Raw genomic sequence first — 28,000 nt, 5'->3', positions numbered from 1 at the left:
CTTAATGAGTAATAGCTTTAACACCTCGAAGAAGCATTCCGCAAATCAAACCCCGCGCCACATTTTCGCATTGTAAAGCATCGAACAACTTCCCCAGAGCCTCACCAGTGGCAACCTGTCCCATAACACCTGTCAAAGCAACCGGCATACCCCTCTCTATTAATAACTTTCTCGCCTTAACCCTCAACTTCTCCTTATCTTCTGCACTCATTTCTGCTGGCCAGGTTTTCAGCTCGGTTTCTGTAGGTAAGGCATTCTCTCTAAGTTTACGAACAGAAGAGGCAATTCCAGCATCCGAAGTATAAGCTGCAATGACAGAATCTTGTATGAGTGCCTGAATAGAGGATAAAGCAGGGTTTCCCGGGCGAAGGAGTAAGGATTTTGCAGCAGTTAGGAGCGTGCGTCGGATGGTCCAAGCCGAAGAGAGGGTGTAGAGCTCTGTTATGACAGCGAAGAGAAGCTCAATTGCTACTTTGGTTTCCTCTTCATTTAGTGGCGCAGGCGTACCGCTATTGTTCAACACAGCTTTTGTTTTCTTCTCACCTAACGAAACAGGCGAACTGCAATTTTCCAATACAGCTTTTGTTTCCTTCTCACTTACCAGCGCAGGCGTACTGCTATTGTCCAACACAGCTTCGATTTCCTTCTCATTTGATGGTGCTGGCGTAACAGTGTTTTCATTATCCACTATAGCTTGAGATGGTTTTTCGACTGCAGCTTGTGAAGTGTAGTCATCGGGCATCTCAGTAGGTGGTGGTGGCAAACGTAATTCTTGGGAATCTTTCGTGGTTGGTGATGAAAGTGGCGTATCCTCAGGTTTTATCCATGAAGTTTGGCTAGGCTCTCGACTGTGCAGTGGGCTGTATGTAGCGCTCATGTGACTACTTACAGAAGATCCTCTGGTTCTAATACCAGATTCTTCCACAGCTCCTGGAATAGATCCGCGGCTTAGCTTTCGTCCAAGGGATACGGTCTTTCCGGGATGTGAAACGACAGAAGCTGCTTTTGAACTATCCTCGCTCAATCTACCTCTTTTTGTTTCAAAGAAAGAACCATTTGATGAAGTCGTACTATCAACTCTTGACAGCGCTGGCGCTGAAATACGATTTTGGGATTGCAAGCTGCTTTGACTAGATCTTTTTTGTGCAAGTGATCCGATGTTGCTGAAAACACCTGTAACACCAGCAGCAGCTCCCTTTGGTGCATTTTTAAGCGTATCAATCATGCCTTTACCCATATTCTCCAGAGATGATGTAGGCCAGGCAAAGCCAGCTTTTGTAACTGGCGCTGGCATGGTTCCTTGATCCTTTTCCAAGAATCGTTTCATGCCCTCACTTTCAGCAAGTGCTTGGTGAACAAGAGCATCTTTCACATACCGCTCTAATTCGCCGCGTAATAATGGTTTGGTGTTGGATTTCCACTTTGGCAAATCTTGGTGTTGCTCAATGAATGCCCTAGCACCCGAAACTTTGGCAATTCGTCCGAGGACTTCATGCAGTGTTTCAAAATCCGAATATCTTCGGACTATCATCCATCCAGGATGGATTGATGACTCTGGTTCAATTTGAAGCATGTAATCCATGGTAGGTTTACTTTTGATCTTTCCTTTGTCGGATGCGACTGAATCATCATAAATAATGATGTTTGCGTTGTGTAGAGTCAAAGATACTGTTTTTTGTCGTTGAGGTGATGCTGGATTTGATTGTAAAGCAATAGGTGTTGGAGGTACAATTTGGTCAAAGTTCGTAAAGGAGGAAGTAGTTTGTGGTGTTGCAGGTGTTGTAGGTGATATAGGTGAGATGGGTGACATATGATTTTTCGAATCGGGAGATACAGGAGATCTGCCTTTCGAATCAGATCCAGATACTGAAGGTCTTGAGTTTGTGATTGGTGTGTGAGGTGGAATGCCATTTGTTGGCGATACAAGGGTCGATTCCGGTTGTATATTTTCTTTGATATTTTTATCACCGAGGACTTTGTCCTCCTCGTCCTTGATACTATCAATTTGTGCAAGTTTCTTTGCCTCCTCCTCAGCAATCAACATGCTGAGTCTCTGCGTTTCTGCCAACGCTTCATTCGTGGCCTCTTCATCTGATATTCGTCTTTGATGCCTTAAACTCTTGGAGGATCTGGCAAGACTAACATTACCGACATTTCCATCAATGTCGGAAAATGGGTCGTGAATATTTCTACGGTCCATGGCATCATCGATAGCCTGTCCCAATCCGGGTTCTCCATCTTCCAGCAGGTATACGATCCATCCATTAATAAATTCTGGCTTGGAACAACTTTTTAGTGTCATCTCTAGGACGACTCCAGCTAATATCTCTCTCAAAAAGATCCTGACCGGTCCGGAATCATAAAGCGACTTTTCCAAGAAATTTTGCAGAATATCATCTGCGGCTAATTGGAATTGCTTCCTCTGTTGTTTTTCGTTCATAATGTTGGCCAAATTGCAATCTTGATTTGCAGTCAAATAATTAGTTACCATCTCTTCGACAGGCCCGATGGTTCCCTGGGTTCCGGAGGTTGCATTTGCCAACTCATTGAGAACGACAATAGCAATGGATGAAGAATTGGTAAGGAAATTGAGCAAAGTGTCGGCAGGTCGCTTTCTTGAGAGACGCTGAGACATGGATAGAATGAACCTCGTAAGGGACAATCTCGTAGCAATGAGGAAGGTTTCATCGCTAGGGAGTATAGGGTTGTACCAATGCTTGACATAGTCTCGAACAATGGCATCGACTAATTCGTTCAGGGCAATGGCAGTCTTAGGTCTGAATTTCTCAAAGTTGTTCCCTGTGCTCTCGACCAATTCCACTTGAACGTTATCTGGCTTGACATACAAATCTACTACAGGCGTAACACTTTTGTCTGTCCATACCGTATGTAAAATGACACCGCCTAAAGCTCCTAGGAGGAGAATGAAAAGTCCATCTATTATTATGTATATGGTGAATGCTAAGGCAAGGGCTATCAATACAAGTTGCTCGTTTGAAGCCGCAGAAAGAAATCGTAGTAATCGGGTAATTGCGTGGTCGTTGGTCGCGCCTTCCGCGACCTTGGACTCATTTGATGAATCCATTGTGAACATTCAGGTTGCTATGCTGTTTGAATCCGTTGTATCGCTTGAATGTATCGTGATGTCTGAATCTGTCGTAATGAATCAAAGCTGCTGTCGCAAGAATCAGAAAGTGCGAAGGAATGTTGTATCGTCATAGCCTGCCTAGTGATGATTAGCGTGTCTCCCATTTGAATAGCTTCATGTACTAGGAGGGGGACTAACATTAGATCGAATGTCAAATATCAAAAGAGCATTCGAGACTCATACTTTAGATGTTCAACTACATTTTGAACAATGAAGTGTTGGTTTCTACCAGCCAGGTAGATACTTTCTTTTTCCTTCCGTAAGGGTTGAGGCTGAGTTGAAACCGAAGCTCGTTATCAGCGATAACACTATTTCATTGTTCTATGGATTTTGAACATTCAAAATGCTTCAATTATACATGTTTATCTTAGATTTTAAAAATACATATTTAGCATTTACTAGCTATTCCTTTACCAGTTCATACCTACCCTCATGTAATATAGATATCTAATAGTTCCATTTGAAATTAGACATTCAAATATCAGTTCTGGCCACCTTTTCTTGAAGCAAAAATAGAAAGGCCTAAAACGTCTAGATGATTTGTTGGATCCGTTAGATCGTCAGGGATGACTTCCCTCCTTCCCGCTGGTAAAAGCTTGAGTAAGGTATCCGGTAGAGAATGCCGAGCACTAAAATCAAACCAGCACCCTTTAAGTGAAAATAAAATTATATGTCAAATTAATCAATCATTATTATCAGTATGAGATCTTCAAAGGACCAAGGATAGCTTTTGGCTAATCACAGCTTTTGACTTTAATGAAATCAAAACATCATATGAAGATCAGTTGAATTCGAAAATGTTCATTCATTTTGTCATTTTAGCAGCATCGGCTTCTTTTCTCTCCCCATGATGAAGATCCCTACCTAAAAGTCACCAAAAAATCAATTTACGCGCAAACGCGAACTCTTCGTTACAGACGCGTTTACCAGATAAAACATCACATCACGCGATGACAACAAAATGCTAATGATAACAATGAAAATGAAAATACAAACTATCAAACAATCTTTGCTTCCAATCTGAAACTTAAACGAAAGTTTTCAATTACATCATTGATTTCATTGATTTCTCCAAATAATCCATCCCATCCCATCTCATCTCAGCTCTTCCAACAATCCATCACTCTTACCTCAAAGTATCAAACCAACCCAACACAAGCCACATCTAGTCCGCTCTCCCACATTTCAATTCCAATCTCAATCCCAATCCCATAATCTAAGTCTCCTCCAAAATGCCCAAACGAAGTCGCGCAGAACCTGTCGAAACCTACGATTCGGATGGTGGGTTCGTATCTGATGACGATAATACAGCTCGCAAGGTGAGCCCCTCCTTCAATTCAGCCCCAAAAAAGCATCTTCACATTCCCTCTCCTTCTCTCAAACATTATTCAAATCCAACCCTAATCCCGATCATCTTAACACATTCTACCTTCACCCTCAAAACCCCTCAGAGACCCGACCCCCCACTAACACACCCTTCAGTCCAAAAAATCCAAAACCACAAAACCCACCACAACAAGCAAAGCCACCTCTTCCTCCTCTTCTTCAACCACTCCCTCATGGGACCTCTCAACCGGCCGCACACCCCGTAAAATCGAGCTTTCAGATTTCAAAGGTCAAACCCTCATTAACATCCGCGAATTCTACGAGAAAGATGGAAATCTTTTGCCGGGAAAGAAGGTTCGCATCTTTTTTATATCCCTTCTTTAAAATTCTCACATATCTATCTACCCTTCCAATATGAAAAGACACAAAAGAGCGAAAAACATAGAAAATTAACAAAGCTAACATCTAAAAAATCCAGGGCATCTCCCTAACCATCGACCAATACAAAAACTTCCTCCAATCTATCCCCCAAATAAACGCCAATCTCAAGAAAAAAGGTATTGAAATTACACCTGAAGAAGAGGAGAAAGTCGAAGAAAACGAAGATCTAGAAGAAGATGAAGATGAGGAAGAAGAAGAAGCAGTAGAAACAGACTCATCAGCCGACAAAAAATCCAAGAACAAAAACAAGAATAAGAATAAGAATAAGCAAATCAAATCAGCAGCAGCAACAGCGCAAAAGGGAAAGAAGAGCAAAAAAGAAAATATTGAAGCTACGAGTGATGAGGATGAGTGAAGTATTCTACTTTTTCTGTTTTCTGTTTTCTGTTTTCGATGGAGATTTTTTCAGAGGTGTATACTGGATTTTGAGGGGAGTAGCCAAGGAGGTGCTAGTTATTTTAAAGCTCTAAGTACGTGCCATAGCTGGACTTTTCATATCATTGTGGATTAAATCTACTTATTTTCCTGTGTATTGATTTTGAGGGATAGCCAAGGAGGTGCTAGTTATTTTAAAGCTCTGAGTGAGTGCATAGCTGGGCTTTCCACATCATCGTGGATTAAATCTACTTAGGTATTTTCCTGTGTCTTTGATTTTTGCTTTTTGATTTACTCAGTTTACTTAGTTCTCTTAATACATATGAGCGAGATCTGGTGGATCCAACATGAAGAATACAAAACAATACATAATACCATGATGAAGAACCGGAGAATCTTGAAAGTTGTGATGTATGTGTGTGGGGAATTTGGTGCTTGTTTGAATTATACTGTATAGGATGTGTGATATATTCAATATTCAAGGAATAAATAGGTAGCTAGCTAGCTAGCTACATAGATAGATAGGGAGGAAACACGCGTACGCTTTATGACGACCATGATGAAATCCAAGTATGGTAATGTAATAGTACCGATCAATTTTTATTTACGTACCAGAGTTCATGAATCTATACTGGCCATTCTGTTTCAGGAGTCTCACATCCCACTCATCATATCTTTATATTCATCCATTCATTCATTCATTCATTCACCCATCTCAAGTATCTAGGACCCCTTAACCCGAAAACTTCCACTAGCACATTCCCATCTCTCAATCCTTCTCAAGAATTAAGGATCGAAGATTAAAGATCAAACAACAAAAAAAGTCACCTACGACTGCCAACTTCCACTAACCGTTGCGCTGGTTGCACAACTAACTGGAACGGTATAACTTCTATTTGGATCCGCCTCCCAAGTAACCGTTCCATCGCTCGCCACATTGATAAATTTATACTGGATGGCTGTTCCGGCGGGTAAGTTGATAGTGACGCTCCACAAGGGGTTACTGGAGGTATATTTGCTAGCGCTCAAAGCGACAGCGGAAGCGGGAGCCCAGGAACCTAATTGAGAAATTGAACCAGCGATTTTGATGGTTTGGCCGTAAACTGTAGTTTTGAGTTCGTTGAAGGTTACGGCGACGGAGGTGGCGATGGGGCAGGAGGATGCGGTGGTTGTGGTTGAGGAGCCGGTTTTGGTCGTGGTGGCTGTGGTGCTGGGAGCCGGGACGCTTCCGCTTCCATTAGGGGTTTGGGATGCGGGGAACGAGGTGGCGGTTGCAGTGGAGTAGGTGCCGTATGCGGATGTTGCGTAGCAGCTTCCGGGGACGCTGTTGGCGGATGGCTCACCCCATGAGTATGGGACGACGCCTGCGCGACGAGCGGCGGCGGTGAGGAAGGCGGCGTAGGACCAGGTGAGGTCGTAGGCTGAGAGTGGGGCTCCTCCGGCTCGGTTGAATTGCTCTGAGAGAGAACCGTTGGCTTGGGCATAGGTTGCAACGATGTTCATGTAGCCGTCGGCGTATGTTTTGATAGCGTTGTATAGAGTAGTGTAGGTTGATGTTGAAGAAGAGTATGTTCCGGCAGTGACAGAAGAGCTGAAGTCTCTGAAAAATGCGAGGGAGGTGCTGGTCACTGTGATGGAACCTTGCTTATTCCAGGTGTATAAAGCATCGTAAAGTTGTTCAGCAGCGGCGAGAGTATTGAGGTACCAAGGGTTACCACCTTGGTACGAATCTTCTGGATAACGTCCAACAGAAACTGCAACACCCTCGGCAATTCCAGAGTTGATGGAATAAATTGATCTGAAAGAATCGGTGACAACTTTGTGGTTTGCCAAAGCACGGTCTGAGCATGGTTGGAATGTGGAAGAATCACATGAAGCAGTAGGGTCAAAGGTCTGGATAGTACTCAAGATACTGTTTGCATCTTTTCCTGATCGTCCGTTGTTTTCATTGATGTTGGAAATGATGTATCCAGAAGATGAACTCCAGAAGCTTTGGAGGAAGCAAAGAACTTGTGGGGCTCTAGAGAGTGAATCAGCACTTTAATCTCGAATCTTTCATACATTTGTTCTTACTGAGAATCACAATAGGTACAGCTTTGACCGATTTGGGAGGCTAATGCGCTACCTTCAACAAGTGCACGATGTTGAGCGGCGATAGTGAAGAAACTTGATCCTTGAACTTCTTCCCAAAGATCAAAACCAGTTTGGTTCCCTGTGTATTTATTCAGTATAAGGTTATGCAAAAGTGTATTTCGAAACTCCTTGACTCTTTTGATTTTTTGACAAAAGTCCGAAAAATAACTTACAGTATTGAGTAACGTATGAGAGATCATTTCTGATAATAGGCCAAACGATGGTTTGCACGGTAGAGGTATAGCCGTTGGCGATCAACCATTTTGAATAAGCAATCATAGCAGTAGCACGTAAGGCTGGTCCATCTCTTTGAGGACGACCCCAAGCTCCTAAACAGACACATGTCAGTAACACATCAAGTGGAGAATTTGGAAATTTCTAACCTGTGAAAGCCGTTTTATCGACATTGAACTTGGGCTCGCCCAGGCCGCCAGATGAGAAACCACCGGAAGGGTTTGATACGGTCTGAAGACCTGCTTGGGCACTGATGTAGTCTTCAATCTGTTGTTGAAGTGATGGAGAATAAGTGCTGCTGATGAATGTATCCACAAGGTTCTTGAAGACCAATGCAGAGTCTCGAGTCCAAGTGTAAAAATCTGTTGGAACATTAGGAGTCCAGTCAGTACAAGGCAAAGGAGAAACACTCACAGTCTGGGTTTACTTTGTCAGGTGAAGCAATTACAATGCCGGAAGATGCTCCTGCAGCACAAGATCCGCTTGATCCAATATTACACAAAAGATTTCTCATGGCAATTGGACTTTCAGTGGCGATGAAAGAGTCCACCGAACGTTTCAATATTTCGCCATCCCGTTCCTCAACCCGGCTGGGATTTGGAAAAGCATGAATAGATTGGAGGGCAAGACTGCCAGCCAGCAGGAGAGGGGTAAAGGTGTGCATGATGGGTTGCACGGCGCGAAGAACGAGTGTGCTATTGAAGTTGCTGATGGAGTTGAGAGAGGTGAGGGCGGAAAGTAAAGAGGAAGCCATTGCTATTTATATTAATAAGAGTACTCCTCCCGCCTAGCCTTCTTCATGGATGAAAGTATGTGGGTCAGATTGATGCCGTTAAGGTACTAGGTAGCTTGATGCATCCGGAGTTTTCAATGGATTTTAGGATAGTGCGGACGATTAGGTAGTTGGGCCAAGGTACCAGCACTATTGTGAAGATATGATGAGCTAATCGACGGGGACCCGAATTTTGCCTTTAAGTTTTACGTACCTAGATGTCTAGCTTAAGGTAAGGAGGCAGGCAGTCACAAGGTTGCGTCGATACGGAGGTACAGCCTTTTTAGGTTTTAAGGTACTTAGGCGGACTTTTGCATGCGTGTCTGCGCCTTTTGCATGTGTCTTATGCCGTTTGATCTGTTGTTGAAATTTGAATAATGCTAAATGAATTTGAATGAATAATAAATATCCCTTGATTTTTCCTTAAATATTCTCTACATGATGAACAAGCTTAAAGTGCGACATTTTACCGTTTTCATTGGACAATTTGGTACACCTGTAAAAGTGGCCCCTGAAAGGTCGTGTCTAGATGTGATTGATTGTACCTACCTACCTCATTAGTAAAAACTAAGCTTTCAGACAAGACAAGTCACGGGACGGACACTTAGACTCTAGAGTAACCATAGGAGAAGATTTATTAAAGCTTAAAGCTCAAAGCTTGGGAGATCTCAGGTCTCAGCTTGCTGGAAGATCTCAGATTCTCAGCTATACTATTTACCTACCTGGTCCCTACATAATACTTACCCACCTGGGTAAATAAAAAAATGCGTTCGAAATCTTACATAAAACATATATTACTACCTTCCTACATATACCTAGCTCAACTTCCTTGAGAAGTTGAGGTTTTTATTTATTTATATGCTTATATAATACATCATCATGACTAACCCCCATGTCCGCCCGCTAGTCTGGGGTCCCCACAAGTTACAACAAAAACTTGAACAAAGTCATTTTCCATCTAATCGGGCCGTCCCATGTTTTGTCTGCAGCTCCAGACTGAGTTTACATCCCCGCGCAGCTGTCTATTCCGTACATTTATTGCATGCATCGCAGCAGCACCATGTAGGTAGACGAATGTTATTTGGTAAACATTCTCATTGCCGAATCCAGATGTATAATAATTCACATATGTCAATTTCTTTCCTGTTTCGTGTACTAAGTGGTAGTTGGGCTCGACGGTTCTTGAAGGTACCGCTTGGGATATGCGACCTTGGCAATAAAACCGAACCTCCGCGCAAGGAACTACAGCGCCTGAAGTCTTAGTATGCAGTCGCCCTTCGAGAAATGCGAAGACTTCTTGGATCCGGATATAATGACATGGATAGCTACAAGATGGCTAGAGCGTCGAAAGCTCGGGACCGACGGATCCTTTGAATTACCTTATCTTTATGAGGGGACCAGAAAAATGGGAGATCCTCAGATGGCCCGTTATCAGACCGATTTATGAGGCCATTCCTTACCTTGTGGACCTGTGCTACTTGGTAGTAAAGTAGATTGCCGAATTGCTGATATGCTGTAGGATGGGCCGGGCCATCAAGAAAAGTAGCCAACATTAGAGTAGTACCGAGGTTGAGAACACGGAATTTAAACTTTTCTCAGACCGAAGACTCCAGCTATTCCTTGGGTCGTAGCACATACTAGGTACATAGTACATACATGCATGCAAGGCTGGCCCATTGCCACTGAGCAAGATGTTATTATGGTAGTCGCATTAAAGATCAGATCATGCAAGCAATGCAGGTCTAGCACGTCGAGCTTCCAATTTCAGCATAGTGGGAATGAATCCAGCGACAAAGCCTCGTGCGCCAAGGAAAGTTATTGTCCGCAAGGTACCGCGGAGTATGGCAAGAGTATGGTAAGGTTGTGGGGGATCCCGATGCTTGCACAGTGGGATGCATAAGTACTTCACGTCATGCAATTGAAAAGAGACGATGTGAAAGATAATTATCAATTATGTATCGGGCCTTTTCTCGGCAGCAGAAGCTAGAAAACATGTGAACATCTATATAATACTCAACTTGACGCGCAAACCGCTCGTCCAGGTCTACCACAGAAGATCATTCGAGCGGAGTGTTGACCGTTTGAGGATGATACTCCTTCCTGCAGATAGTCCCCACTCATATAAATCCTTCACAAGCTGCTGGTACATCCGTAAAACCGCCTAAAGATTGGATGGAAGTGTGTCGTAATTGCAATTGAAGTCTTGCTTCAACGCGTAAATGCCCCGAAGTTGAAATGTAGACGAGAGGGTTATTCCGCAACCTCAAAGGCTAACAGCCTAGGCAAACAGATTTGGAATCTGACGTCTTCAGTACACTCATCCACCGAATCAGCCGAAGCGACTCAGGTTTCATAAGGACTGATCAATCTGAGATTTGTCGATCGGATATTGACATCACAGATTACCTTGGTAGGTTGATGGCTCCATAGACGATCGAACTGCCTCAGCATGCAACCTTACACCATCACTGCGAACAGTTTTGATGAAGGGACGCTGGACACAAATCTCATGTTTTTGTGAGAAAAAAAAGTAAAAATATTGTGCACGAGGAAAAAGTTTTGTAGCGAAACCAATCGCGCTAATTTAGCGTGCATCTTAAAGTGCACTAGTATATATTCGGTTAGAGTAAATTTGCCTGTCAGCCTCACAATTCAACTTCGATATTGTTTCTTTCGCCAAAACTCGACACAGTAAACATCAATTGCTTTTTTCTAGACAAATCACATCACAATGGCGGACGCTATATCTATCGAGGAGACAAACCGGATTCGAGCTTCACTTGGAATGAAGCCTTTAGCAGTACCAGGAGCTGCAGGTCCAGTTTTCAAAGAGGCCCCATCTGCACCGGCAGAAGATGTCGGCAGTACATTAGAATCGCGACAAGCTGAAGGCTATGATAACTATCGAAGGTTACAAGAGGCTGATGAGACTAAGAGAAAACGAGAAGCCAAAGCAGAAGCCATAAAGAAGGCGCGTGATACAGCCAAACGATTTGCGAAACTCGAAGGCAAAGGTCTGGGAGAAGCTGACGATGATGGCGATCTGGATGCTAAATCCTGGTTGATGAAGCAAAAGAAACGGCAAAAAGAGATTGAAAAGGCAAGAAAGAAGGAGCAGGAACGTATCGATGCAGAAGCTGCGGCAGCTGCCGAATATACTGCCAAAGATCTCGCGGGCGTTAGAGTTGGGCATGAGCTGGATACATTTGCCGAAGGGGAGGATCAAGTTCTCACATTGAAAGACACCACGATCGACGAAAATGAAGAAGAAGGTGATGAACTGGAGAATTTGGATCTACGTGAGCGTGAGAAGCTGTCTGATAAGTTAGAGCTCAAGAAGAAAAAGCCTACGTACAACCCAAATGACGACTATGATGAGACCGGTGAAAAGAAGATTTTGGCGCACTATGATGAGGAAATTGATGGCAAAAAAGGAAAGAGATTTACTTTAGACGGTATGGGCAGTACTACTGAAGCCTCGTCAGGAAATCTCGCATCTACCATCAAGACAAAAGCCAAAACCTTTAGCCTTGACATTCTAAGTAAGCATCCGAACCCAGAATACCTTAGCATCCAATTACTTCGGCCACTAACATATCATTTAGAAGATGACGAGCCGAAGTCTGATTACCTTGATATCTCCGATATCAAGGTCAAGAAACCGAAGAAAAAGAAGGCCAAGTCAACACGACAAAAGGCGATTGATGAAGACGACGTATTTCCCGAACCTGAGCCTGCTGTCTCAAACGGTGACAATGCTGACGCAATGGATGTTGATCAAGGATCTAAGCCCATTAAGAAACGAACTTTCGAGGATATGTCCTTTGTTGATGATGATGATTTACAAGCTTTACTTGCTACCCAACGAAGGAATGCATTGAAGAAACGTCAAAAGTTACGGCCAGAAGAGTTCGCTCAACGACTACGGGAGGAAGCATTGGCAACTCCCGCAGACAACGAGGAAGGTAATGATTCAGGACTTGTGATTGATGAAACTTCCGAGTTTGTTTCGAATCTCCAAAAGCCAGTTGCACCAGATCCTAAACGAAGACCAGTATCCCGAACGGCAGAGGCCGTCACTTCCATGGATGCCGATTCTGATGATGATGGGGATGTGCAAATGAACGAATCGTATGCGAATATAGAGGATGATGAGGACAGACTTGCTCGAATCAAACGTGAAGAGGAGTCGAAAGATGGTATCGCCAATAATGGGTTAGAAGAGGAAGCCACTCTCGAGAAAGGTCTAGGCTCTACCTTGAAACTTCTGAGAGAAAGAGGTATCCTCAAGACTGCCGAGTCTGGTGATGTGGCCACAATTTTCCGAGAGAAACAGATGTTTCTCGCTGAAAAGCAACGACGTGAGGCAGAAGCAGAAAGAAGAGCGAAGATGCAAAGAGAGAGAGACCGTGCCACAGGTCGTTTGGATCGTATGTCTGCTCGTGAAAGAGAAGAACACGCTAGGCAACAAAATACTTTACGAGATCAACAAGAATCGCGACAACTTGCTGAACACTTTAACAAGGAGTATAAGCCTAATGTAGAACTAAAGTACATTGATGATCACGGAAGAAATATGAACCAAAAGGAGGCCTTCAAACACCTATCGCATCAATTCCACGGCAAAGGCAGTGGCAAACAAAAGACCGAGAAATTATTGAAGAAGATAGAAGACGAGAAACGAAGAGAAGCTCAAAGTTCACTGGATGGTAGTCAAATTGGTGGTATGACTGGAGCGGCAGCACAACAGTTGAAGAAGAACAGACAAGCCGGTGTGAGATTGGCTTGATCAGATCAGGTGGGGTGGAAACTGAAGATATCTATCATGGTGCAAAGGTGCAGACTCCTATATTGTACTTAGATTTTATTACAATGCTGACAAAGTCTTTGTGAAGATATACGAAATGTGTTCCCTTATTGGTACACTGTTTGTGATGCAGTGGTAAGTATAGTTTGGGAGCGTTACTAATATATAGGTAGTGGTCTTCATATTTTTCATCAGACGTACGGTAAGTCAGTGTTATGCTATGCTTCACCTTGATCGTTCATTCTATGCTGTCAGTAAGGGAGCTTGTATGTGAGCAATGCTTGCGGGTTTCAACCTATCCTCCATTCCTACCCGGTGCCTTTGAGTCCACGAATTTTTCCCCTCTTGCATGCAGGGGCCTTATAAGAGATATGCTAGAGCGATGCGTCTCGTGAAATGCAAATGCCCACGCTTCCTCCCAAGGTCTGTACAGTTAGACTTGTTAAACCGATATTAATACTTTATATAATCACCTCGTCACATATTTCAATATCTTCATCTTCATACTTCATTTCTAGTCCTTGGAATATACAACTTTTTGATTTATTGATTTATTTATGTACATACTTGGTTTCGTCATAAGAGTTGGCGGGCTTTGTGTATATAGCAATAGTGTATAGTATATAGATAGTAACAGTAGTACAGAAAAATATATCTATCAAATCAATATTCTTGATCTCCATCCTTCATTCAATATCTACCTATCTAGATATCTTTCCATAATTGTTCTTGTGTTACGAGGTTTGCCGTCTAGATCACGTGGAAGTGCTCTAGGCTCTCGAGGTGGTTTATAACTAGGCGTCAAGCAGGGACTTAAGTAATGACAATAATGCAATTCGTAACTAATAGTAGAGTATACTAAATGATTGATCTTGATCTTGAGCACGAAGCTCTATACAAAGGGAATCCATCTTGATTATATAGACCTTCGTATTCTAACATTGGAGCGATGGAGCTGGGGAGCGAGATTCGAATCTCGCTCCCTCACAAGACTATTCATGTGATCCTATAACACGTGATAATAGTTTATAATGTTACAACGTAACAGTATGTTAGGTACTAGGTGTGTATTCTGAGACCAATTACTTTACTTTAGTTAAGTTACTAATTGAAGATTGAGTTATAAGTTATCAGATACCTAGTAGGTAGTTAAATATAGATTTTGTATATTATTATTGGATTAGGAGAACTGGTGGAAGTGGATCGAGGATTGGAAGGACGTCTCTGTCCGTGCATTCACGGGTGCTTTACTCTAATACATACAATGCAGTATAATTCCATGATATGTATACTTATTCCTCGAGTACATACCTCGTTCTATATCTGCACCGAATCTAGCACTAATGATAAATACCTATTTACCTAACTAACCAAGCAATTCAACTTAGTGCCGTTCAACCGTTACATTATATACGATACACCATATACCTATATACCTACCTAATACACATTATACCAAAACCTAGTACGAAATATCTACAAAAAATGCCGTTCAACCGTCAGACATGCAACAATACAACTCTATAACACAGCACCAAATATCTACAACAGGTATGCCGTTCAACCGTTAGACATGCAACAGATTAGTTTATCTTCTATTACATTACCTACCTACCTATATAAATATATGTATCAGAAATCACGGTTCCAAGTGCCGCGTTCCGTGGGGGTGTTGGATACCTGGTTTATTGGATACACGGATGGATGGGGTATGCCGTGTATCCGGTTGATGAGATGTGTAATGGGAATAATAGAGTATTTGTTTTTTTGGTTAGGTTTGTTGGGTTTGTTACTGCTTTTTTTTTGAGATAGATGGAGGTTATGATTTTGGGTTTATGGGGGGTTTGCTTGGTTTTGGGTTGGGATGGATGTTATGGTTTAATGCTGGTTTTTTGTTAGAGTGGCCACATAGGTTGGTAATATGTTTGTGGCTGTATGTTGGAGGGGAGGAAAAGTTTCGGGGCGTATAGAGGGGAGTAAGTTCGAGATCGAATTGTTGTCTAGATTAGTAGGTCCTGATCTTAATAGGTGTAGTGTAATTCATACGTGAAGTTGCGGCGCATTCTGTAAGATTACATGTGCTCCATGCACCCCGGGAAGCTAATGTTCCCTCTTGCTCTGAATATACATATTCTGAAGAGAATGGTGTCATATTGGAAGCTTCGATGACGCTCTAACTTTTCGGAGAAGAGTATATTTCTAAAAACCCTTTCCTCGAAGTCCATCCGAAATCGGTGAATCGTATACTATTCCATTATGTATGAAACTTCAAGCGCTCATTATACATACGTATCAAACCATACCAAACTAAATATTCCCATTTCATATATCCTTCATTCTGACCATTACATCGAAAATATCATCGTCATCTCCTTCCCTCCTGCTCGTACATATTATCGTCGTCCCTCTAGTTTGTTCCCCACTCAAATTGCGCAATTCGGATTTCCTCCGAGAGCAAATATTCCCATTTAAAACGGTATAGCGTTCGAGACTTGTCCATTGATATCCACCGGTGCACCTAACATCCTAATTTGTATACTTCGGTTAGTCATGAAATTTTTCCGCGCCGGCACTGCGAATGGGATGTCGGGATATGGTAAATGTGAGGGGTAAGTGGTAAGTCCGTAACATACTTTTTACCGGTCTCGGTAGCGCAGCAACCCACGAATATTGAAGCCGGCCAGCAGACCAACTGTTTCATTTTGTTAGTTTAAATCAATTCAAGAGAAGAAATCGTTAGCCGGTAGGCGGATGCTGTGTAGTGTATATATTGTATGACGTATGTATGATTGATGAACACGATGCTTACGGCGCTGAGTACTCCAATTCCAAATCCAAGCGTGGGACCGACGACCTTAACATGACACGGGTTTTGATCGGTGCCACATTGGATACAAACCCATGGGATGGGGAGACCGATTCCATCGCACATTTTGGGTATGGGTTTGGAGGCAGAGACGGGTCGGGCTTGGATCGGTGTAGTGAACTGGAGCTGATGCGATTCGATTCTGGGGAATTAATTGATGGATATTATCCGATATGGATGGGACGAGTGGGGATTTTGGAAAATGCGATATTATTCAATGGGATGAGATGAAAAGGACAGATGAGGGATGGAAAAGGACACTTGGGAGAGAGAAGTAAGAAGTTAGATGCTAGGTAACTAGTAGTAACTTAGTAAGTATTATTATAAGTATACTCGAGTAGCTCAAGATCAAAGTATCTTGGCTATCCAGGTTAGTTAACTACCTAGGTACTCAAACTGACAGATTTCCAGCCAAAGAACTTAGCTACCACTGAGTACTAATTTCGTTAGTTGGTAGCACTGACGTAGTGATTGACGGATTGATATTCATTGATGTATTGGATAGAGATGTTGTGCATCGGAAACTGGTTCGGAAACCTTGTTCATTGGTTGAGAAAAGCACCGGCAACTTTCGTATCTTATGGATGAATGTCTAAATATCCGGGGTTTCAAGGTTAAAGGAGATTCGCGTTTTGTGTAGTATACTCTGTACAGAGGCTAGAAGGAACTACACTGCATATCCTTGATGATGAACATCCACATCACTGTATATTATTACCATGAAACAGATGATTGGATAGATCTAGGTACCTACTCATGAAAAGTCATCTACCAAGTCATGTATGTACTACTTCTACCCAGACAGTACGAGTAAGAATACCTAGATTATGTCTATGAAGAATTTGGTGTGACCCAAATGGTCAATGCACAAACCAATGGCCGCCGCTCCGATCGGATCTAATCCCCCTCTAGACAAGTGTGAAGTCTTTTCCTACCAAGAGTGGAGAGTATCAAATGAGGAGTAAGAGAACTCTTATGAACCTTGGCAATTTCTATCAAAAGCCGTTTATGAGTAACAGGATAGAATAGCTTTCATGAGTAGATCTGGCCGATTTTGATTATCTTGGATTCTTAGCAAATCTTTAGCTTGACCATGGTGTACTTCTGATGACTCAAGCATGAAACGATTGGCTGCTAATTTGTCGACTTTAACCTGATCTAGTAAGGTTGTTTAATCAACTTTTACTATCATAGAATCACGTGATCTTATCCGGGCCCTCAATCGAAAAATGAATACCGATGTACTGCTTCCTAACTTCTCACGTTCAAACCTTCGCAACCTTCGCAACTATCGCAACCGTCGCAACTATCGCAGCCACGGGGTAACTTACAACTACACTGTGACCACACTCCTCCTGCATGAAATTTCGCTTTCACACTTCACAATAGAAGGTGGACGAGTTGTTTTTAGCAGCGATGACTTCATCACAGACCGCGGAAGCCGTTTCTCAACCTATTGCGCCCGTTGCAACTATGTCCACAACCAATTTCGCCTTGGATTTTGATAAGAGCGATATGTATAAGAATCCCGATAAGTTCAATCTGAACACGCACCCTCTCGATTTCCACGACAATATTGGATCGTACTCTGCAGAACAAGACAAGTCTGCTACCACTACAATGGATACCACTCTTCCTTCGATTTCAATCCAACCAATGGACATCCTCCCCGAGAACATATCTCCATCCCCGTCAAAAGAGGCAGTTGATGCAGCAAAGGAAATGGAGAAACCAGAATTGGAACCTCTCGAGAACGAAATTCCCTCGCTGCCAAAAGCGCCAATCGATTCAGCAATGGAGATATGTGACGTGAAAATCGAAGAACATCCACACGAAAAAGAATCTGCTGAGCCCCAACCCAAAGTAGATGGGCATGTGGGTGAAGAGCCAACAGCCCAACCCACGCAGAAGCAATCACAGTCTCCACCTAACAAATCCATCGACTCCTTCCCGCCTAGCAACATGTCAAATCAAGAAGACATTATGGCCACAACTTATCAGGAATATTTAGATCAGGCTGCGAAGCCATACTCGGATATCATCTTCGAAAGCACTCTGCACCCTCATGGCACCATTGTGGCAGATCAGACTTATGAAAATATTCACCAACCTTGGGGTCAACCGTGGGATCCGAACCCAACAACAGATCCTGGTGTACGATTAGATGGTTATGCAAAACTGATTTTTGATGATAGCGAATTCTACATGACTACACATCAAGTGATCATTGGTCGCGATGTGGGTGCATATAATAACATGAGGAGATACGAGATAGAGCAAGCACAGATTGAGCAGGCCTGGAATACATCCGATTTCAGCGTTCGACCAACGGTCAAGATAGAAAACCGTTCTGCTGGTATCGTGGATCCTTGGATAACGTTGCAACCAGAAAACCGGCGAAGCCGCAAAGAAAGGAAGCGCAAGAACTCAGAGTCTGGCAATCCTTTATCACACAGTGGCTCTGTACATAGTTCAAATCCCGCTTCCTTCCTGCCCTTACAATTCGGAAATACGCCGAAGCAAAATCTTGATCCCGATAGTTGCCCCGTCATCTATGTACACCCCCCTTTCGATAAAGGTATTGCAGGCTTTAAAGCTATATCCAGAGAACATGTTAAAATCTTCTATGATAACCACCATGATAATTTCCAAGTAGAGTTTCTTGGCAGGAACGGAGGATTCGTGGACGGTGTATTCTACGAACACAAGCAGATAGCAACGTTGAAGAGTGGTAGTAAATTACAGATGGGTTTTATCTACGTCAGGTTCATGTTACCAGATGTCGTAATCGATGACGCAGGATTCGAGTATCCAGAAGGAGCCGAACTATTCCAAGATGGAGAGGGGCTACCAACGTACTTGGGACCAGTTTACTCGGAAGGGGGTAAGGAGATGAGTCTTAGCTTTGATGACCCACCACGAGCCGGCGACCAGATGTCCACCGACAATGATGAATGCTCTACAGATGATGGAAACCTATTTGTTGGTGACGAAAATAGCGATAATGAAGACCAAAGAGCGGATTACGATACATCTCTACGATCTGAAAGTCTCGATAATATTGTCCCACATGGATCACAGAATGACGAGGAACAAGGCACCCAGGAACCAGAATCTCCGGCTAACAGTCCAACCGACACAAGCCCGAAACCCGCAAAGAAACGTGGACCAGGGCGACCACCTAAGAATGGTTTCATGTCTAAACGCGAACAACAAATTGCCAAGAAAGAAGCATTGGAGAGAGAGAGAATTCAAGAGGAAGAACGGGCCCAGGAAGAGCAGAAAGTTCAAGTGCCAAATCAAACAACAGCCTCAAAAACTGTACCTGGAAAGAACAAAGTTGGAAGACCAAGGAAGCATCCCCGACCAGATGTCTCGGAAGAAGGGCCGCCACGACAAAAACGCAAATACACCAAGAGACAATCGGGTCCCAAGGAACCTGAGGATCGTGATGAGGACAAATTTGATTTTGATGGTAATTGCATACAGACCAAAAGTGGAAGCTCAAGGAAGGTCGCCTATGTTTTGAAGGAAGTCACCCACAAAAAAGAGGACTGTACTGTAGATCAACTTACAAAGCCACCAACGAATTATTTGCAGACTATTTGGGAGCTACTACGCGATGCAGATCAACCTTTGTGTCTTCCACAGATTTATAACGAGATGGAGGTCAAGTATCCCTATTATGCGTTTCAAGAGTCAAAAGGATGGCAGAGTAGCGTCCGGCACAATTTAGGACAGCATGAGTGTTTTGAGCGGACGAAGCGCGCTGGTAAAGGCTGGGCTTGGTGTATAAGACCAGGGATGACCTACCTAAAGGAGAAGAAGAAGAAAGCACCTTCACCTCCAGTTGCAGGTGTTAATCAACCAATATATCAAGCTGGCCATTCAGTTCCGGGCTACGGTCCTAATCAAATGCAGCCCCCGGCTGGATATATGTTGAATCCTCAATTATATCATCACCAGATGCACCCACATCCACAGAATGAGTACCCACAATACCTGCAGGGTCAGCCTTACGTGGGTCCAAGTCATCACTACACGCCTTATCCTGCGCAGGGCTATGCTCCACCTCACGCTATTCAGCCACCTTTCATTCCTCCAATGGCACCCCAGTTGGCACCTACTGCACCGGTGTCTTATAGTTCTCCATATGCTCCGAAACCGCCTGCTTCCACAACACAATCTCATGGTACTCAGCAACAGCAGCAGCTTCCACCGCAACAAGCTCAGCAGCAGCAGCAGCCTCAACAGCAAAATCCGCAGCGGTCTCCCTACCAAGCACAAGGAGCATCACAACCACCAATTACGTCTCAACCAATAACGCTACCACAGCAACAACAGCCACAATCATCAGCTGGCAACCAAAGTCAAACAGCCCCTCAGGCTGCACCTCAAGCTGCATCAGTCCCCGTTCACCAGAAGAGAGTTATCCCTCCTAACCTAGTTGCTGCGGTAACGGGGTACCGCAATCACGTTGTCAACTTAATGCGACAAAGAGCACCCCAAAATGATGCTGAAGCGCTTGTGGACAAGGCCATAAAACGGGTTTATGATGGCACGGAGGAAGATCGTTCTCTTGACAGTACTGAGCATGAAATGAAACTTATCAACGGTGTACTTAACGTACTTAAATTACCACTCGTTCCTCGTCAACCTTCTGCCAACGCGTCTAACCGTACCCAACAACAACATTCTGCGCCTCAACAACCTTTCCAACCGTCGGTCAGTCAAAACAAACCACAAGTCAACACATCTCAACAGCCTGGAAAAGCTTCTGGATCAGACATTCCAAAACAGACGACGATCATGCGCCCATCATTTTATGGAAACAACCAAAATCAACCTGGTGGCCCTTCTGTGCCCAGACCACCATTGATGACACCAGCTTTACCACGAAACAATTCTGTGTCTGCCCAAAATGGACCTGCCAGACCAAATACAGCCTCATCTTCTCCTGCATCGACAAATCCTTCAAACCCACCACCACAGGCTTCTACATCTACCAACAATAAGTCTGGTGGTGCCACGTCACCTGTTGTAAACACTGTCAATCAAACTATCGCGCAGGCTGTTGATCAGAATGTGCCGAACCACGGACTCAAAGTAGGTGAAACTTTGACGGAGGCGGGTTTTGTACGAAGTTTCCCTCAGCCTCAAATTTCCACTTGATGAGACTTCTTGGTGCTCTATGCAACATATTATTAGATATATAGAGACATTTCGTGGGAAGTAAGTTATCTTGATTCGCTTCAAATGGGCAGCATGCCCACGTTCGGAATATATATTTAGACTTCAGAAAAAAAAATTCATTACGCTTGGACAGCATGTATATGCGAGGTGGGGTACATTTCTTTCATTCATTAATGCGGTGTTGGGAGAAACGGGATGGTCTGGGCCTTTCTGTGTTTTGGTTGATTTGGAATTGGTTTGGTCAGATCTGGCATCGGAATTGGGCGTGTGCATGGGCTTTAATGTTACGACGAAATGATCCAGGGCATAGCAAATACGAGGACGAGAACAGGCGTTGATATTGATATCCCATCTGCGAGATGAAAAACATACTCGATTCTGCATAGCAGCGGTGGTTTGTTCCGTCTTGGGAATTTGGGATTGGGGCTTAGCCATAGGCATAAGGTTGGCGTTTTGATTTTTTTCTTTTTCCTTTATATAGAAGATACGGTGATTCTTACAAGGACGTACGTGAGACTTACCAAACACTTCTTCACTCGGACTTATCTTCGCCATTCTTGGACGTACCACGCAGCGGGGTTTTGCGTGTTTTCGCCTGTGCCTTTGAATGAGAGGGAAGTGATCGATCTGATCATGCATGTCACTTATATCATGATGTTGATGATTACTCCTGATTTTCACTCAACTTGTTCGATTGGGGAATTGAACGGGTGTACAGCGAAATATCGTCATCAGGCGAAATGAATGGATGGATGTGGAGATATTCACATCAGCAAGGAGGTGATGAGATGAGGATGAGTGTAATTACTTGTTAGATCAAGTTAGTAGTTTAAAAATTTCATGGTTTAATTATGCCAGTGGTCTTTTGTTTGTGACTTTGAGTTTGGATGTGAATGTGTCCGTATGTATATATGTACATTGTAATGATGTAGATATATATAATTGATTACAAATAAAAGAATAATATAAATAAATTTTAATATTCCGTTCTAGTAATAATAAACAAATTTTACAGCCAAACCTCTACTTTCCCATCAAGCTTTTCTCCCCAACTTTCCTACTTCCAAGTTCTCTCGACCAAACCCAACCCAATATACCATCTCATCACATCGCAGCCCATAGACATCAAAATCGAATATCGATCCCTAGGTACATATTCATCCATACTCCAATACTGTTTCTTTACTTCGGGGCAGAAACCGCTCTATTACATTGGGTTATATACAGTGTACTAGTATGAATAGATAGGTATTCATCCTATGCTCTTTTATTGAATACCATTTATGAATGCGTGTATATTATATAATAAATTATATGTACCTAGTTATGGAGATAGATAAGATAAGATAAGATATATCATGCATAGAAGGCTTGGCACATGGTATATAATAGGAGTAGCTTAGAGTTTGTTTATGCAGGTATTTATTTGATTGTATGTATGTATGTATATGTATGTATATCTGCATATGCAGTATACATGTGCAAGATAATATATATAGATCCTGTTTTAAATAAAAGGTATGTATTGATGACTTTCTTTTGCTTTGTGATAGAGTGGTTGTTCATAGAGATGAATGGGATTTTGGCTGTATTATTGGCTATGTATGGTTGTCCTGTACCGGTTATTATATACTTGTCAAGTTGTTTCATGCACAGTGAGATCGGATGAACTGCAATTCTTGGCGTGGCATCCAGGATATCATGTCTCTGTATGTATTAATGTCGTGGTCGCTAGACGTCATCGACTTTGCTGACTGCAGGGCTTTGAGGCGGTGGCCCCGAAATCGACAATGTAATTCCGTGCTACCGCTCCCTGCATCGCTACTCTTTTGGCCACAGTCAGATATCATGAAGGTCAATCAGCGTATAACTGATGCTGAGTAGATCACTTGACCCTGATACTTTATCCCGCTGTCACTTTACATGCTCATTTGATACTACTAAAAGAGTTCCAAAACAAGCACTTAGAACCTCGTTTTCGCTATCCACGATTTAAGAACCCTGGATATTCGCCGGAAAAAACTCTTTTTTCTCACACGGCTCAAACTTTTGAAGTTCTGGTATCACATTACATAGTTTCATATATTCTCTATTTTCTCTCACGATACCGTACATGAATATTTGGGGACAAAAAACTGATGAACTTTCTCGGATCACACCAAGCGAAAGCTCGTCATAGATGTAACTCCACTGCCACATATATTTGTGACTAGCATTTCGGAAATCGGATCACACATGCATTGCCGAGATGTACTATAGTAGTGTCGGGCAAGGCCAGTTAAGTAGTGAATTCCCCGCGCTGCAATGAGCGATTTTGTATTCGGAGGTGTAGAAAGATTCCTTCGCCAATGCTCAAATATTTGACGACAACGAAAAGTTCGTAGAAGGTAAGAGTTGGGACACAAAGAGTTCGAATCCTAGACAAATAACATCTTTTACATCCCCAGATCTTGTAAGACGAATCATCTGTATGTAATGCAAATGCTATCTGAGGTAAAAGAGTTGTTTTTCCTAATCGGACGATTGAGAAATACATACTCTGATGATCGGAGCAAAATCTGCCACGATTTTTAAAATCAGCCAAGTGATGTCAAGGTTCAAATAGATTCCTTGTAATGATGCAGATTGAGTAAGATTGTTGGTCATGATGATGATTTGACATAAAAATTGTTCCAGAAAGCCGATCAAGGAGTATTGTATCACGTGGGTAGTGTTCATGATTCACAGGTTGTAGGTGCCTGTCTTCTCTCTGTGTATATTGCACGGAGAAAGCTCTGATGATATTTATGGGACCCCCACGAACTTCGAGCTAGACAGTTGTCAGATACTTCTGACAAATATGACATCTATCATGAGAAACACTCCACAGGTAGACGAATAGAAACGAAAATTCCCTTCTTCGACTATAGTATCCGGTCAACTTCGTCCAGCTTGATTGCTTCAAGCCTGATGATACGTCGCAGTGGAAATACTAGCGTCTTAAAAAGACCTCCAAGCATGCGACATAAATAAGGGTATGAGTTTGTTCTGAGCAGGCAATGGATCAGAGGGCACCAGAAGATCTATTTTCGATTTCCATGAAACAACAACTCAGACAAGACTGTAGGAGAATTCCGAGAACCACGAATGATGTGAAAAATCAACTTTTTCTCCATGAGATATGCATACGAGGTTAAATGATCCTCGTAGATGTGAACTCCCTTCACCAATGCTCGTGCTTGCTTGATGATTAAATATGTGATAAGAGGTAAAGAACCTTCTGAGAATTGGGTCATGAATTGCCGATCTGAAAATTTGATACTGTCTCCATCGAGTCTTTTGAAACAGGCATGCCCACTCGATTACCCAAGCTCTAACATTTCGCTTCGAATCCCAAGATCGAAACTCAACAAGTACCAAACTCAATCTGGATCGTCGATGGGACCCAACTTTATCAGCCAAAGTGTTTGGGTTGCATGTAGAAAAGTTGAGAGGCATTTTGTGGAATTTAATTGATGTCCTCGTGATATCGATTTTGCATTAAATCACCCTGCTGCAGGTCTTTGTAACACGACCGTAATCTTACTGCAATGTAATTATCCTCATATTCCAGCAATGAAATGCCACGAGAAATACGCATCGGAGGCGGTCTATAGCGTTGTATTTCATTTGCATGGTTAGTCCTTTTTTTGTATCTTATGATTGCTTGGGAGTCTCTCGGAGCCAATTGCGTGCCAGGAGACAAACTCGCCAGTCCGCCTCAACAAGGCGATTAAGATATTGGCTTCCAAACAATACCACCGCCCGGAATGTTATATTGTATGCAGAACTCTATGCGGATACGTGTAATGATATTGCGATCTTTGACTCAGCTAGTTAACTTAGCAACAGTCTATGGATCCATAAAACCGTCCGATTTCAATAAGACGCAAAAGGAGTCGTGTTGGAAGCTCTCAAATGTTTACTACCACCTACTTGGCCGTAATAAGGCTCTTATAGACTGCTCAAATATTCCTACATAAAAGTGTCCTAGACCGCTTTATAGGGTAGTACACAATCAGAATATATTCTCTAGAAATCCCTTGCTTCGCACTCACCTCCTGCCATACCATCACCGAATGCAATGTCTTCTCAACTCAATCGATACTGGATACCCAATTTTGACATCAACAAGAGAGTAATCACCAAGGAAATCCAGTACTACCTGGGACCAGAATCTACGCTGAGGCCATATACTCGAGACGTACGTGATGATAGTTTCCGCTGCCAAATAATTATGCTCATTGGGTGCATAGGGAGAAGATGGATATCTGATTAGCACACCTGGAGAGTGCCTGACGGATGTGAGCCCTACCATGTACCAGAGACAGCCTGAGGTGTCTCCATTAATTTGATATATAGGAGCAGATAGACGATATCTGTATTAAGTCAAAAGAACTCTGGGAAAAGCAGGCGGCGGCTCGAGCAAAGAAAGAGTCAGACAAGCAACTGAAGCGACCGCTACATCAACCAGTCGTCATCTCGAGAGGCTCAAAATCGCGTTCATCAAGATCTCAACGTCCAGATCACAAAAGCTCTTGATTAATCGAATGACAATGACTTCGGCTCCGAGCTCAATGGACCGAGATAGTCTGAATGACGCAGGCCTGGTGTAGGTGGATCTTTCAACAAGAGATGAAGAGTGTGGTCTCGTACTCGCTCAACAAATAAGAGGTTTCAGGTGTAGACATCGCGCCACAGGGTAGAAGGAGTAAGGCTGTCTCCCGGGTAAAATGCATAGCACTCGCACTTATCATTCCCTCGCCAATGTTGATCTTGTAATTTCCCAAGGAGGGGCCTTTTTTTGGTTCTTCTGGATTCGAATTTGTGGCGCAAACCTGTATGTACTTCTACATCTACTTGCCAATGTGACGAGTATTGCGAAATCTATCCGTGCCACTATTATTCTTGAGGTGTTCGTGCACTAAATAATATCAGTATCCGGAAAGGCTATTGTGAATGATTGTAATAATGCGAGCAAGGACAAGCCAAAATGCTACCCCAGTAAGGTGATCGAACTTGCTGTGACTGTTTCAATCATGCCCATTACTAGACTCATAGCCGGAAGCTAAACTAGTCTTGGTTTATTGTGGCAGCCAAAAATGGCAACGCTTTGAGGTCTCACAGCCCCGAACATCAACATTGAGGTAAGACTATTTCTCCAGTTCAACCGAATAGCGCGTTAGAATTGGTCTGCAGCCAAGGAAGAAGCGAGATAAAACGTGTATTGCAGCACTCTATCCTAGTGCGGAGAATATCGGGACCTTATAGCTAAAATTTTGTGATGGTCATGTCGATAATACAATCCTTGCCGCAACTCAAAGGTAGCCATTGACATTCATTCTGCATCGATGACTTGATAATTTGGGACTATGGAAGGAGCGAATACCTGGAGCTGGTGTGTCAAAGCGTTGCAAGCCTCAATCCTCAGTCTCGGTAGCCTCAAAGGTGATACTTCGCGCCGCGTAGCTTCATGATAGTGTGTGCCATTGGATCACTGATCGATCTATGAAATTATGATGATTTAGGTGGTGATTGGATCATAGAAGGGATACAAGAAACTTCGTGATACACGACCTCTAGTGTTAAGATCAGTTCTCTGCTCTGAGACTGTCAGAAAAATGACGGGCACAGAAAATCTTACGCAATGCACCACTAAAATCCAGCTGGAGATCATGCTAAGCTTCTGTATGATTCTTGAACCTTTGACAGAGAGGCACCTCTTCTCTAGCGAGTTGCAGAATGGCTGGCGATGCGCTTTATAGCTTGTCCAGGGCACGGAAAAATTCGAACTGTCTATACCTACCAACGTTGTACTAGCACGTTACAGGCTTTGCTTTCTCAATGGCAGGGCATAAGGCTTCTTTCATATGCATCGAGCTGTATGGGACCAGATGACCATAATACAATTGCTTGAATAGCGATTTCGGACCCAGATAGACAAACTTTGGTGTCTTGGTGTTCACCTATGTCGACTACATAACCCACAACATTGACCCACTCTCCAATTCGAGTCTCGTGGGACTTTACGCTATTCAGCAGAAGTTGAATGTTGACAAGGGCTTTGAATCCGTTGTCAACAGGGAAGTTGTGTTCCAGAGTAAGAACGGCAGAAGTTCTGTCATAGTTTGTCACACTATATACGGTGCAGTGTCAGTTCACCTTTTTTTCTGATCTGGGGATTTTGGATTGTCGCAACGAGTACTTGGGTAGCTCTAAGCAGAATTGGTGGGCAGCCAAGCTTTGGCAAAATCAGGAGAATTTCTTTTCCTATTGAGTGTGTTTGATACAAATTGTACCAACAGTGAGGTATGTATGGTGCAAAGGGAGAATAAATCGGAAGAGAGAATAGCCATACCATCCCAAGAATCGGACTTTGTCCCCCTGTGAAAACTGTAGAAGGTTGGCAAGTAATGTAAGCTTTGAAGAAATAGGTCCTGAGTATTGTTTATACATTTGAATTGTTCGCACAATGCAACTAGAGAAATAAATACCATAAAATAGAAACAAGATCAAAAAATGTGGTAGTTGTTGTTTGCTTTCGTAACTTGCCCGGCAGATATTGAGATAACCTTTGGAACGAAACAATGCACGTGACTTATGTTTCCAAGACTGCGCTAAGCTAAGCTTGACGAGGGGACTAGCGTCATCATCGACGCCATGTTTACCACTCTTTAATCATTTACC

General features: G+C 43.0%; 13 protein-coding genes across 13 annotated transcripts; 7 read left to right on the top strand and 6 right to left on the bottom strand.

Moving 5' to 3' along the window:
- Position 1: 1 nt before the first annotated feature.
- Positions 2 to 3,085, bottom strand: SS1G_10619 (hypothetical protein; the record flags this gene model as incomplete). Its single annotated transcript, XM_001588123.1, has 1 exon — positions 2 to 3,085. The coding sequence occupies one exon, from the start codon at positions 3,083 to 3,085 to the stop codon at positions 2 to 4; it is 3,084 nt and encodes a 1,027-aa protein (XP_001588173.1).
- A 1,295-nt stretch (positions 3,086 to 4,380) lies between these two features.
- SS1G_10618 (predicted protein) lies at positions 4,381 to 5,270 on the top strand (the record flags this gene model as incomplete). The annotated part of the gene is made up of 3 exons (XM_001588122.1): positions 4,381 to 4,467; positions 4,631 to 4,828; positions 4,953 to 5,270. The coding sequence occupies 3 exons, from the start codon at positions 4,381 to 4,383 to the stop codon at positions 5,268 to 5,270; spliced, it is 603 nt and encodes a 200-aa protein (XP_001588172.1).
- Positions 5,271 to 6,118: 848 nt separating this feature from the next.
- Positions 6,119 to 8,411, bottom strand: SS1G_10617 (hypothetical protein; the record flags this gene model as incomplete). Its single annotated transcript, XM_001588121.1, has 5 exons — positions 6,119 to 7,310; positions 7,364 to 7,502; positions 7,597 to 7,752; positions 7,807 to 8,019; positions 8,072 to 8,411. The coding sequence occupies 5 exons, from the start codon at positions 8,409 to 8,411 to the stop codon at positions 6,119 to 6,121; spliced, it is 2,040 nt and encodes a 679-aa protein (XP_001588171.1).
- An 897-nt stretch (positions 8,412 to 9,308) lies between these two features.
- Positions 9,309 to 9,803, top strand: SS1G_10616 (predicted protein; the record flags this gene model as incomplete). The annotated part of the gene is made up of 2 exons (XM_001588120.1): positions 9,309 to 9,491; positions 9,693 to 9,803. The coding sequence occupies 2 exons, from the start codon at positions 9,309 to 9,311 to the stop codon at positions 9,801 to 9,803; spliced, it is 294 nt and encodes a 97-aa protein (XP_001588170.1).
- Positions 9,804 to 10,089: 286 nt separating this feature from the next.
- Positions 10,090 to 10,329, top strand: SS1G_10615 (predicted protein; the record flags this gene model as incomplete). The annotated part of the gene is made up of 1 exon (XM_001588119.1): positions 10,090 to 10,329. One exon carries the CDS (start codon positions 10,090 to 10,092, stop codon positions 10,327 to 10,329), a length of 240 nt encoding a protein of 79 aa, XP_001588169.1.
- An 831-nt stretch (positions 10,330 to 11,160) lies between these two features.
- On the top strand, positions 11,161 to 13,510 carry SS1G_10614 (hypothetical protein; the record flags this gene model as incomplete). Its single annotated transcript, XM_001588118.1, has 3 exons — positions 11,161 to 11,971; positions 12,035 to 13,203; positions 13,406 to 13,510. The coding sequence occupies 3 exons, from the start codon at positions 11,161 to 11,163 to the stop codon at positions 13,508 to 13,510; spliced, it is 2,085 nt and encodes a 694-aa protein (XP_001588168.1).
- Positions 13,511 to 15,558: 2,048 nt separating this feature from the next.
- On the bottom strand, positions 15,559 to 16,168 carry SS1G_10613 (predicted protein; the record flags this gene model as incomplete). Its single annotated transcript, XM_001588117.1, has 3 exons — positions 15,559 to 15,754; positions 15,870 to 15,928; positions 16,046 to 16,168. 3 exons carry the CDS (start codon positions 16,166 to 16,168, stop codon positions 15,559 to 15,561), a joined length of 378 nt encoding a protein of 125 aa, XP_001588167.1.
- A 1,407-nt stretch (positions 16,169 to 17,575) lies between these two features.
- Positions 17,576 to 21,274, top strand: SS1G_10612 (hypothetical protein; the record flags this gene model as incomplete). The annotated part of the gene is made up of 1 exon (XM_001588116.1): positions 17,576 to 21,274. One exon carries the CDS (start codon positions 17,576 to 17,578, stop codon positions 21,272 to 21,274), a length of 3,699 nt encoding a protein of 1,232 aa, XP_001588166.1.
- Positions 21,275 to 22,996: 1,722 nt separating this feature from the next.
- On the top strand, positions 22,997 to 23,371 carry SS1G_10611 (predicted protein; the record flags this gene model as incomplete). Its single annotated transcript, XM_001588115.1, has 2 exons — positions 22,997 to 23,175; positions 23,293 to 23,371. 2 exons carry the CDS (start codon positions 22,997 to 22,999, stop codon positions 23,369 to 23,371), a joined length of 258 nt encoding a protein of 85 aa, XP_001588165.1.
- A 276-nt stretch (positions 23,372 to 23,647) lies between these two features.
- SS1G_10610 (predicted protein) lies at positions 23,648 to 23,941 on the bottom strand (the record flags this gene model as incomplete). Its single annotated transcript, XM_001588114.1, has 2 exons — positions 23,648 to 23,761; positions 23,834 to 23,941. 2 exons carry the CDS (start codon positions 23,939 to 23,941, stop codon positions 23,648 to 23,650), a joined length of 222 nt encoding a protein of 73 aa, XP_001588164.1.
- Positions 23,942 to 24,357: 416 nt separating this feature from the next.
- SS1G_10609 (predicted protein) lies at positions 24,358 to 24,570 on the bottom strand (the record flags this gene model as incomplete). Its single annotated transcript, XM_001588113.1, has 1 exon — positions 24,358 to 24,570. The coding sequence occupies one exon, from the start codon at positions 24,568 to 24,570 to the stop codon at positions 24,358 to 24,360; it is 213 nt and encodes a 70-aa protein (XP_001588163.1).
- Positions 24,571 to 25,397: 827 nt separating this feature from the next.
- Positions 25,398 to 25,855, top strand: SS1G_10608 (hypothetical protein; the record flags this gene model as incomplete). Its single annotated transcript, XM_001588112.1, has 3 exons — positions 25,398 to 25,517; positions 25,570 to 25,617; positions 25,676 to 25,855. The coding sequence occupies 3 exons, from the start codon at positions 25,398 to 25,400 to the stop codon at positions 25,853 to 25,855; spliced, it is 348 nt and encodes a 115-aa protein (XP_001588162.1).
- Positions 25,856 to 26,837: 982 nt separating this feature from the next.
- On the bottom strand, positions 26,838 to 27,975 carry SS1G_10607 (predicted protein; the record flags this gene model as incomplete). Its single annotated transcript, XM_001588111.1, has 3 exons — positions 26,838 to 26,912; positions 27,260 to 27,449; positions 27,947 to 27,975. The coding sequence occupies 3 exons, from the start codon at positions 27,973 to 27,975 to the stop codon at positions 26,838 to 26,840; spliced, it is 294 nt and encodes a 97-aa protein (XP_001588161.1).
- Positions 27,976 to 28,000: the final 25 nt, after the last annotated feature.

This window comes from Sclerotinia sclerotiorum, genomic scaffold (assembly GCF_000146945.2).
Source record: "Sclerotinia sclerotiorum 1980 UF-70 scaffold_16 genomic scaffold, whole genome shotgun sequence".
NCBI classification, from domain to species: Eukaryota; Fungi; Ascomycota; class Leotiomycetes; order Helotiales; family Sclerotiniaceae; genus Sclerotinia; species Sclerotinia sclerotiorum.
Note: the sequence above shows the minus strand (reverse complement) of the source record. Positions and strands in the feature narration are given on the sequence as shown.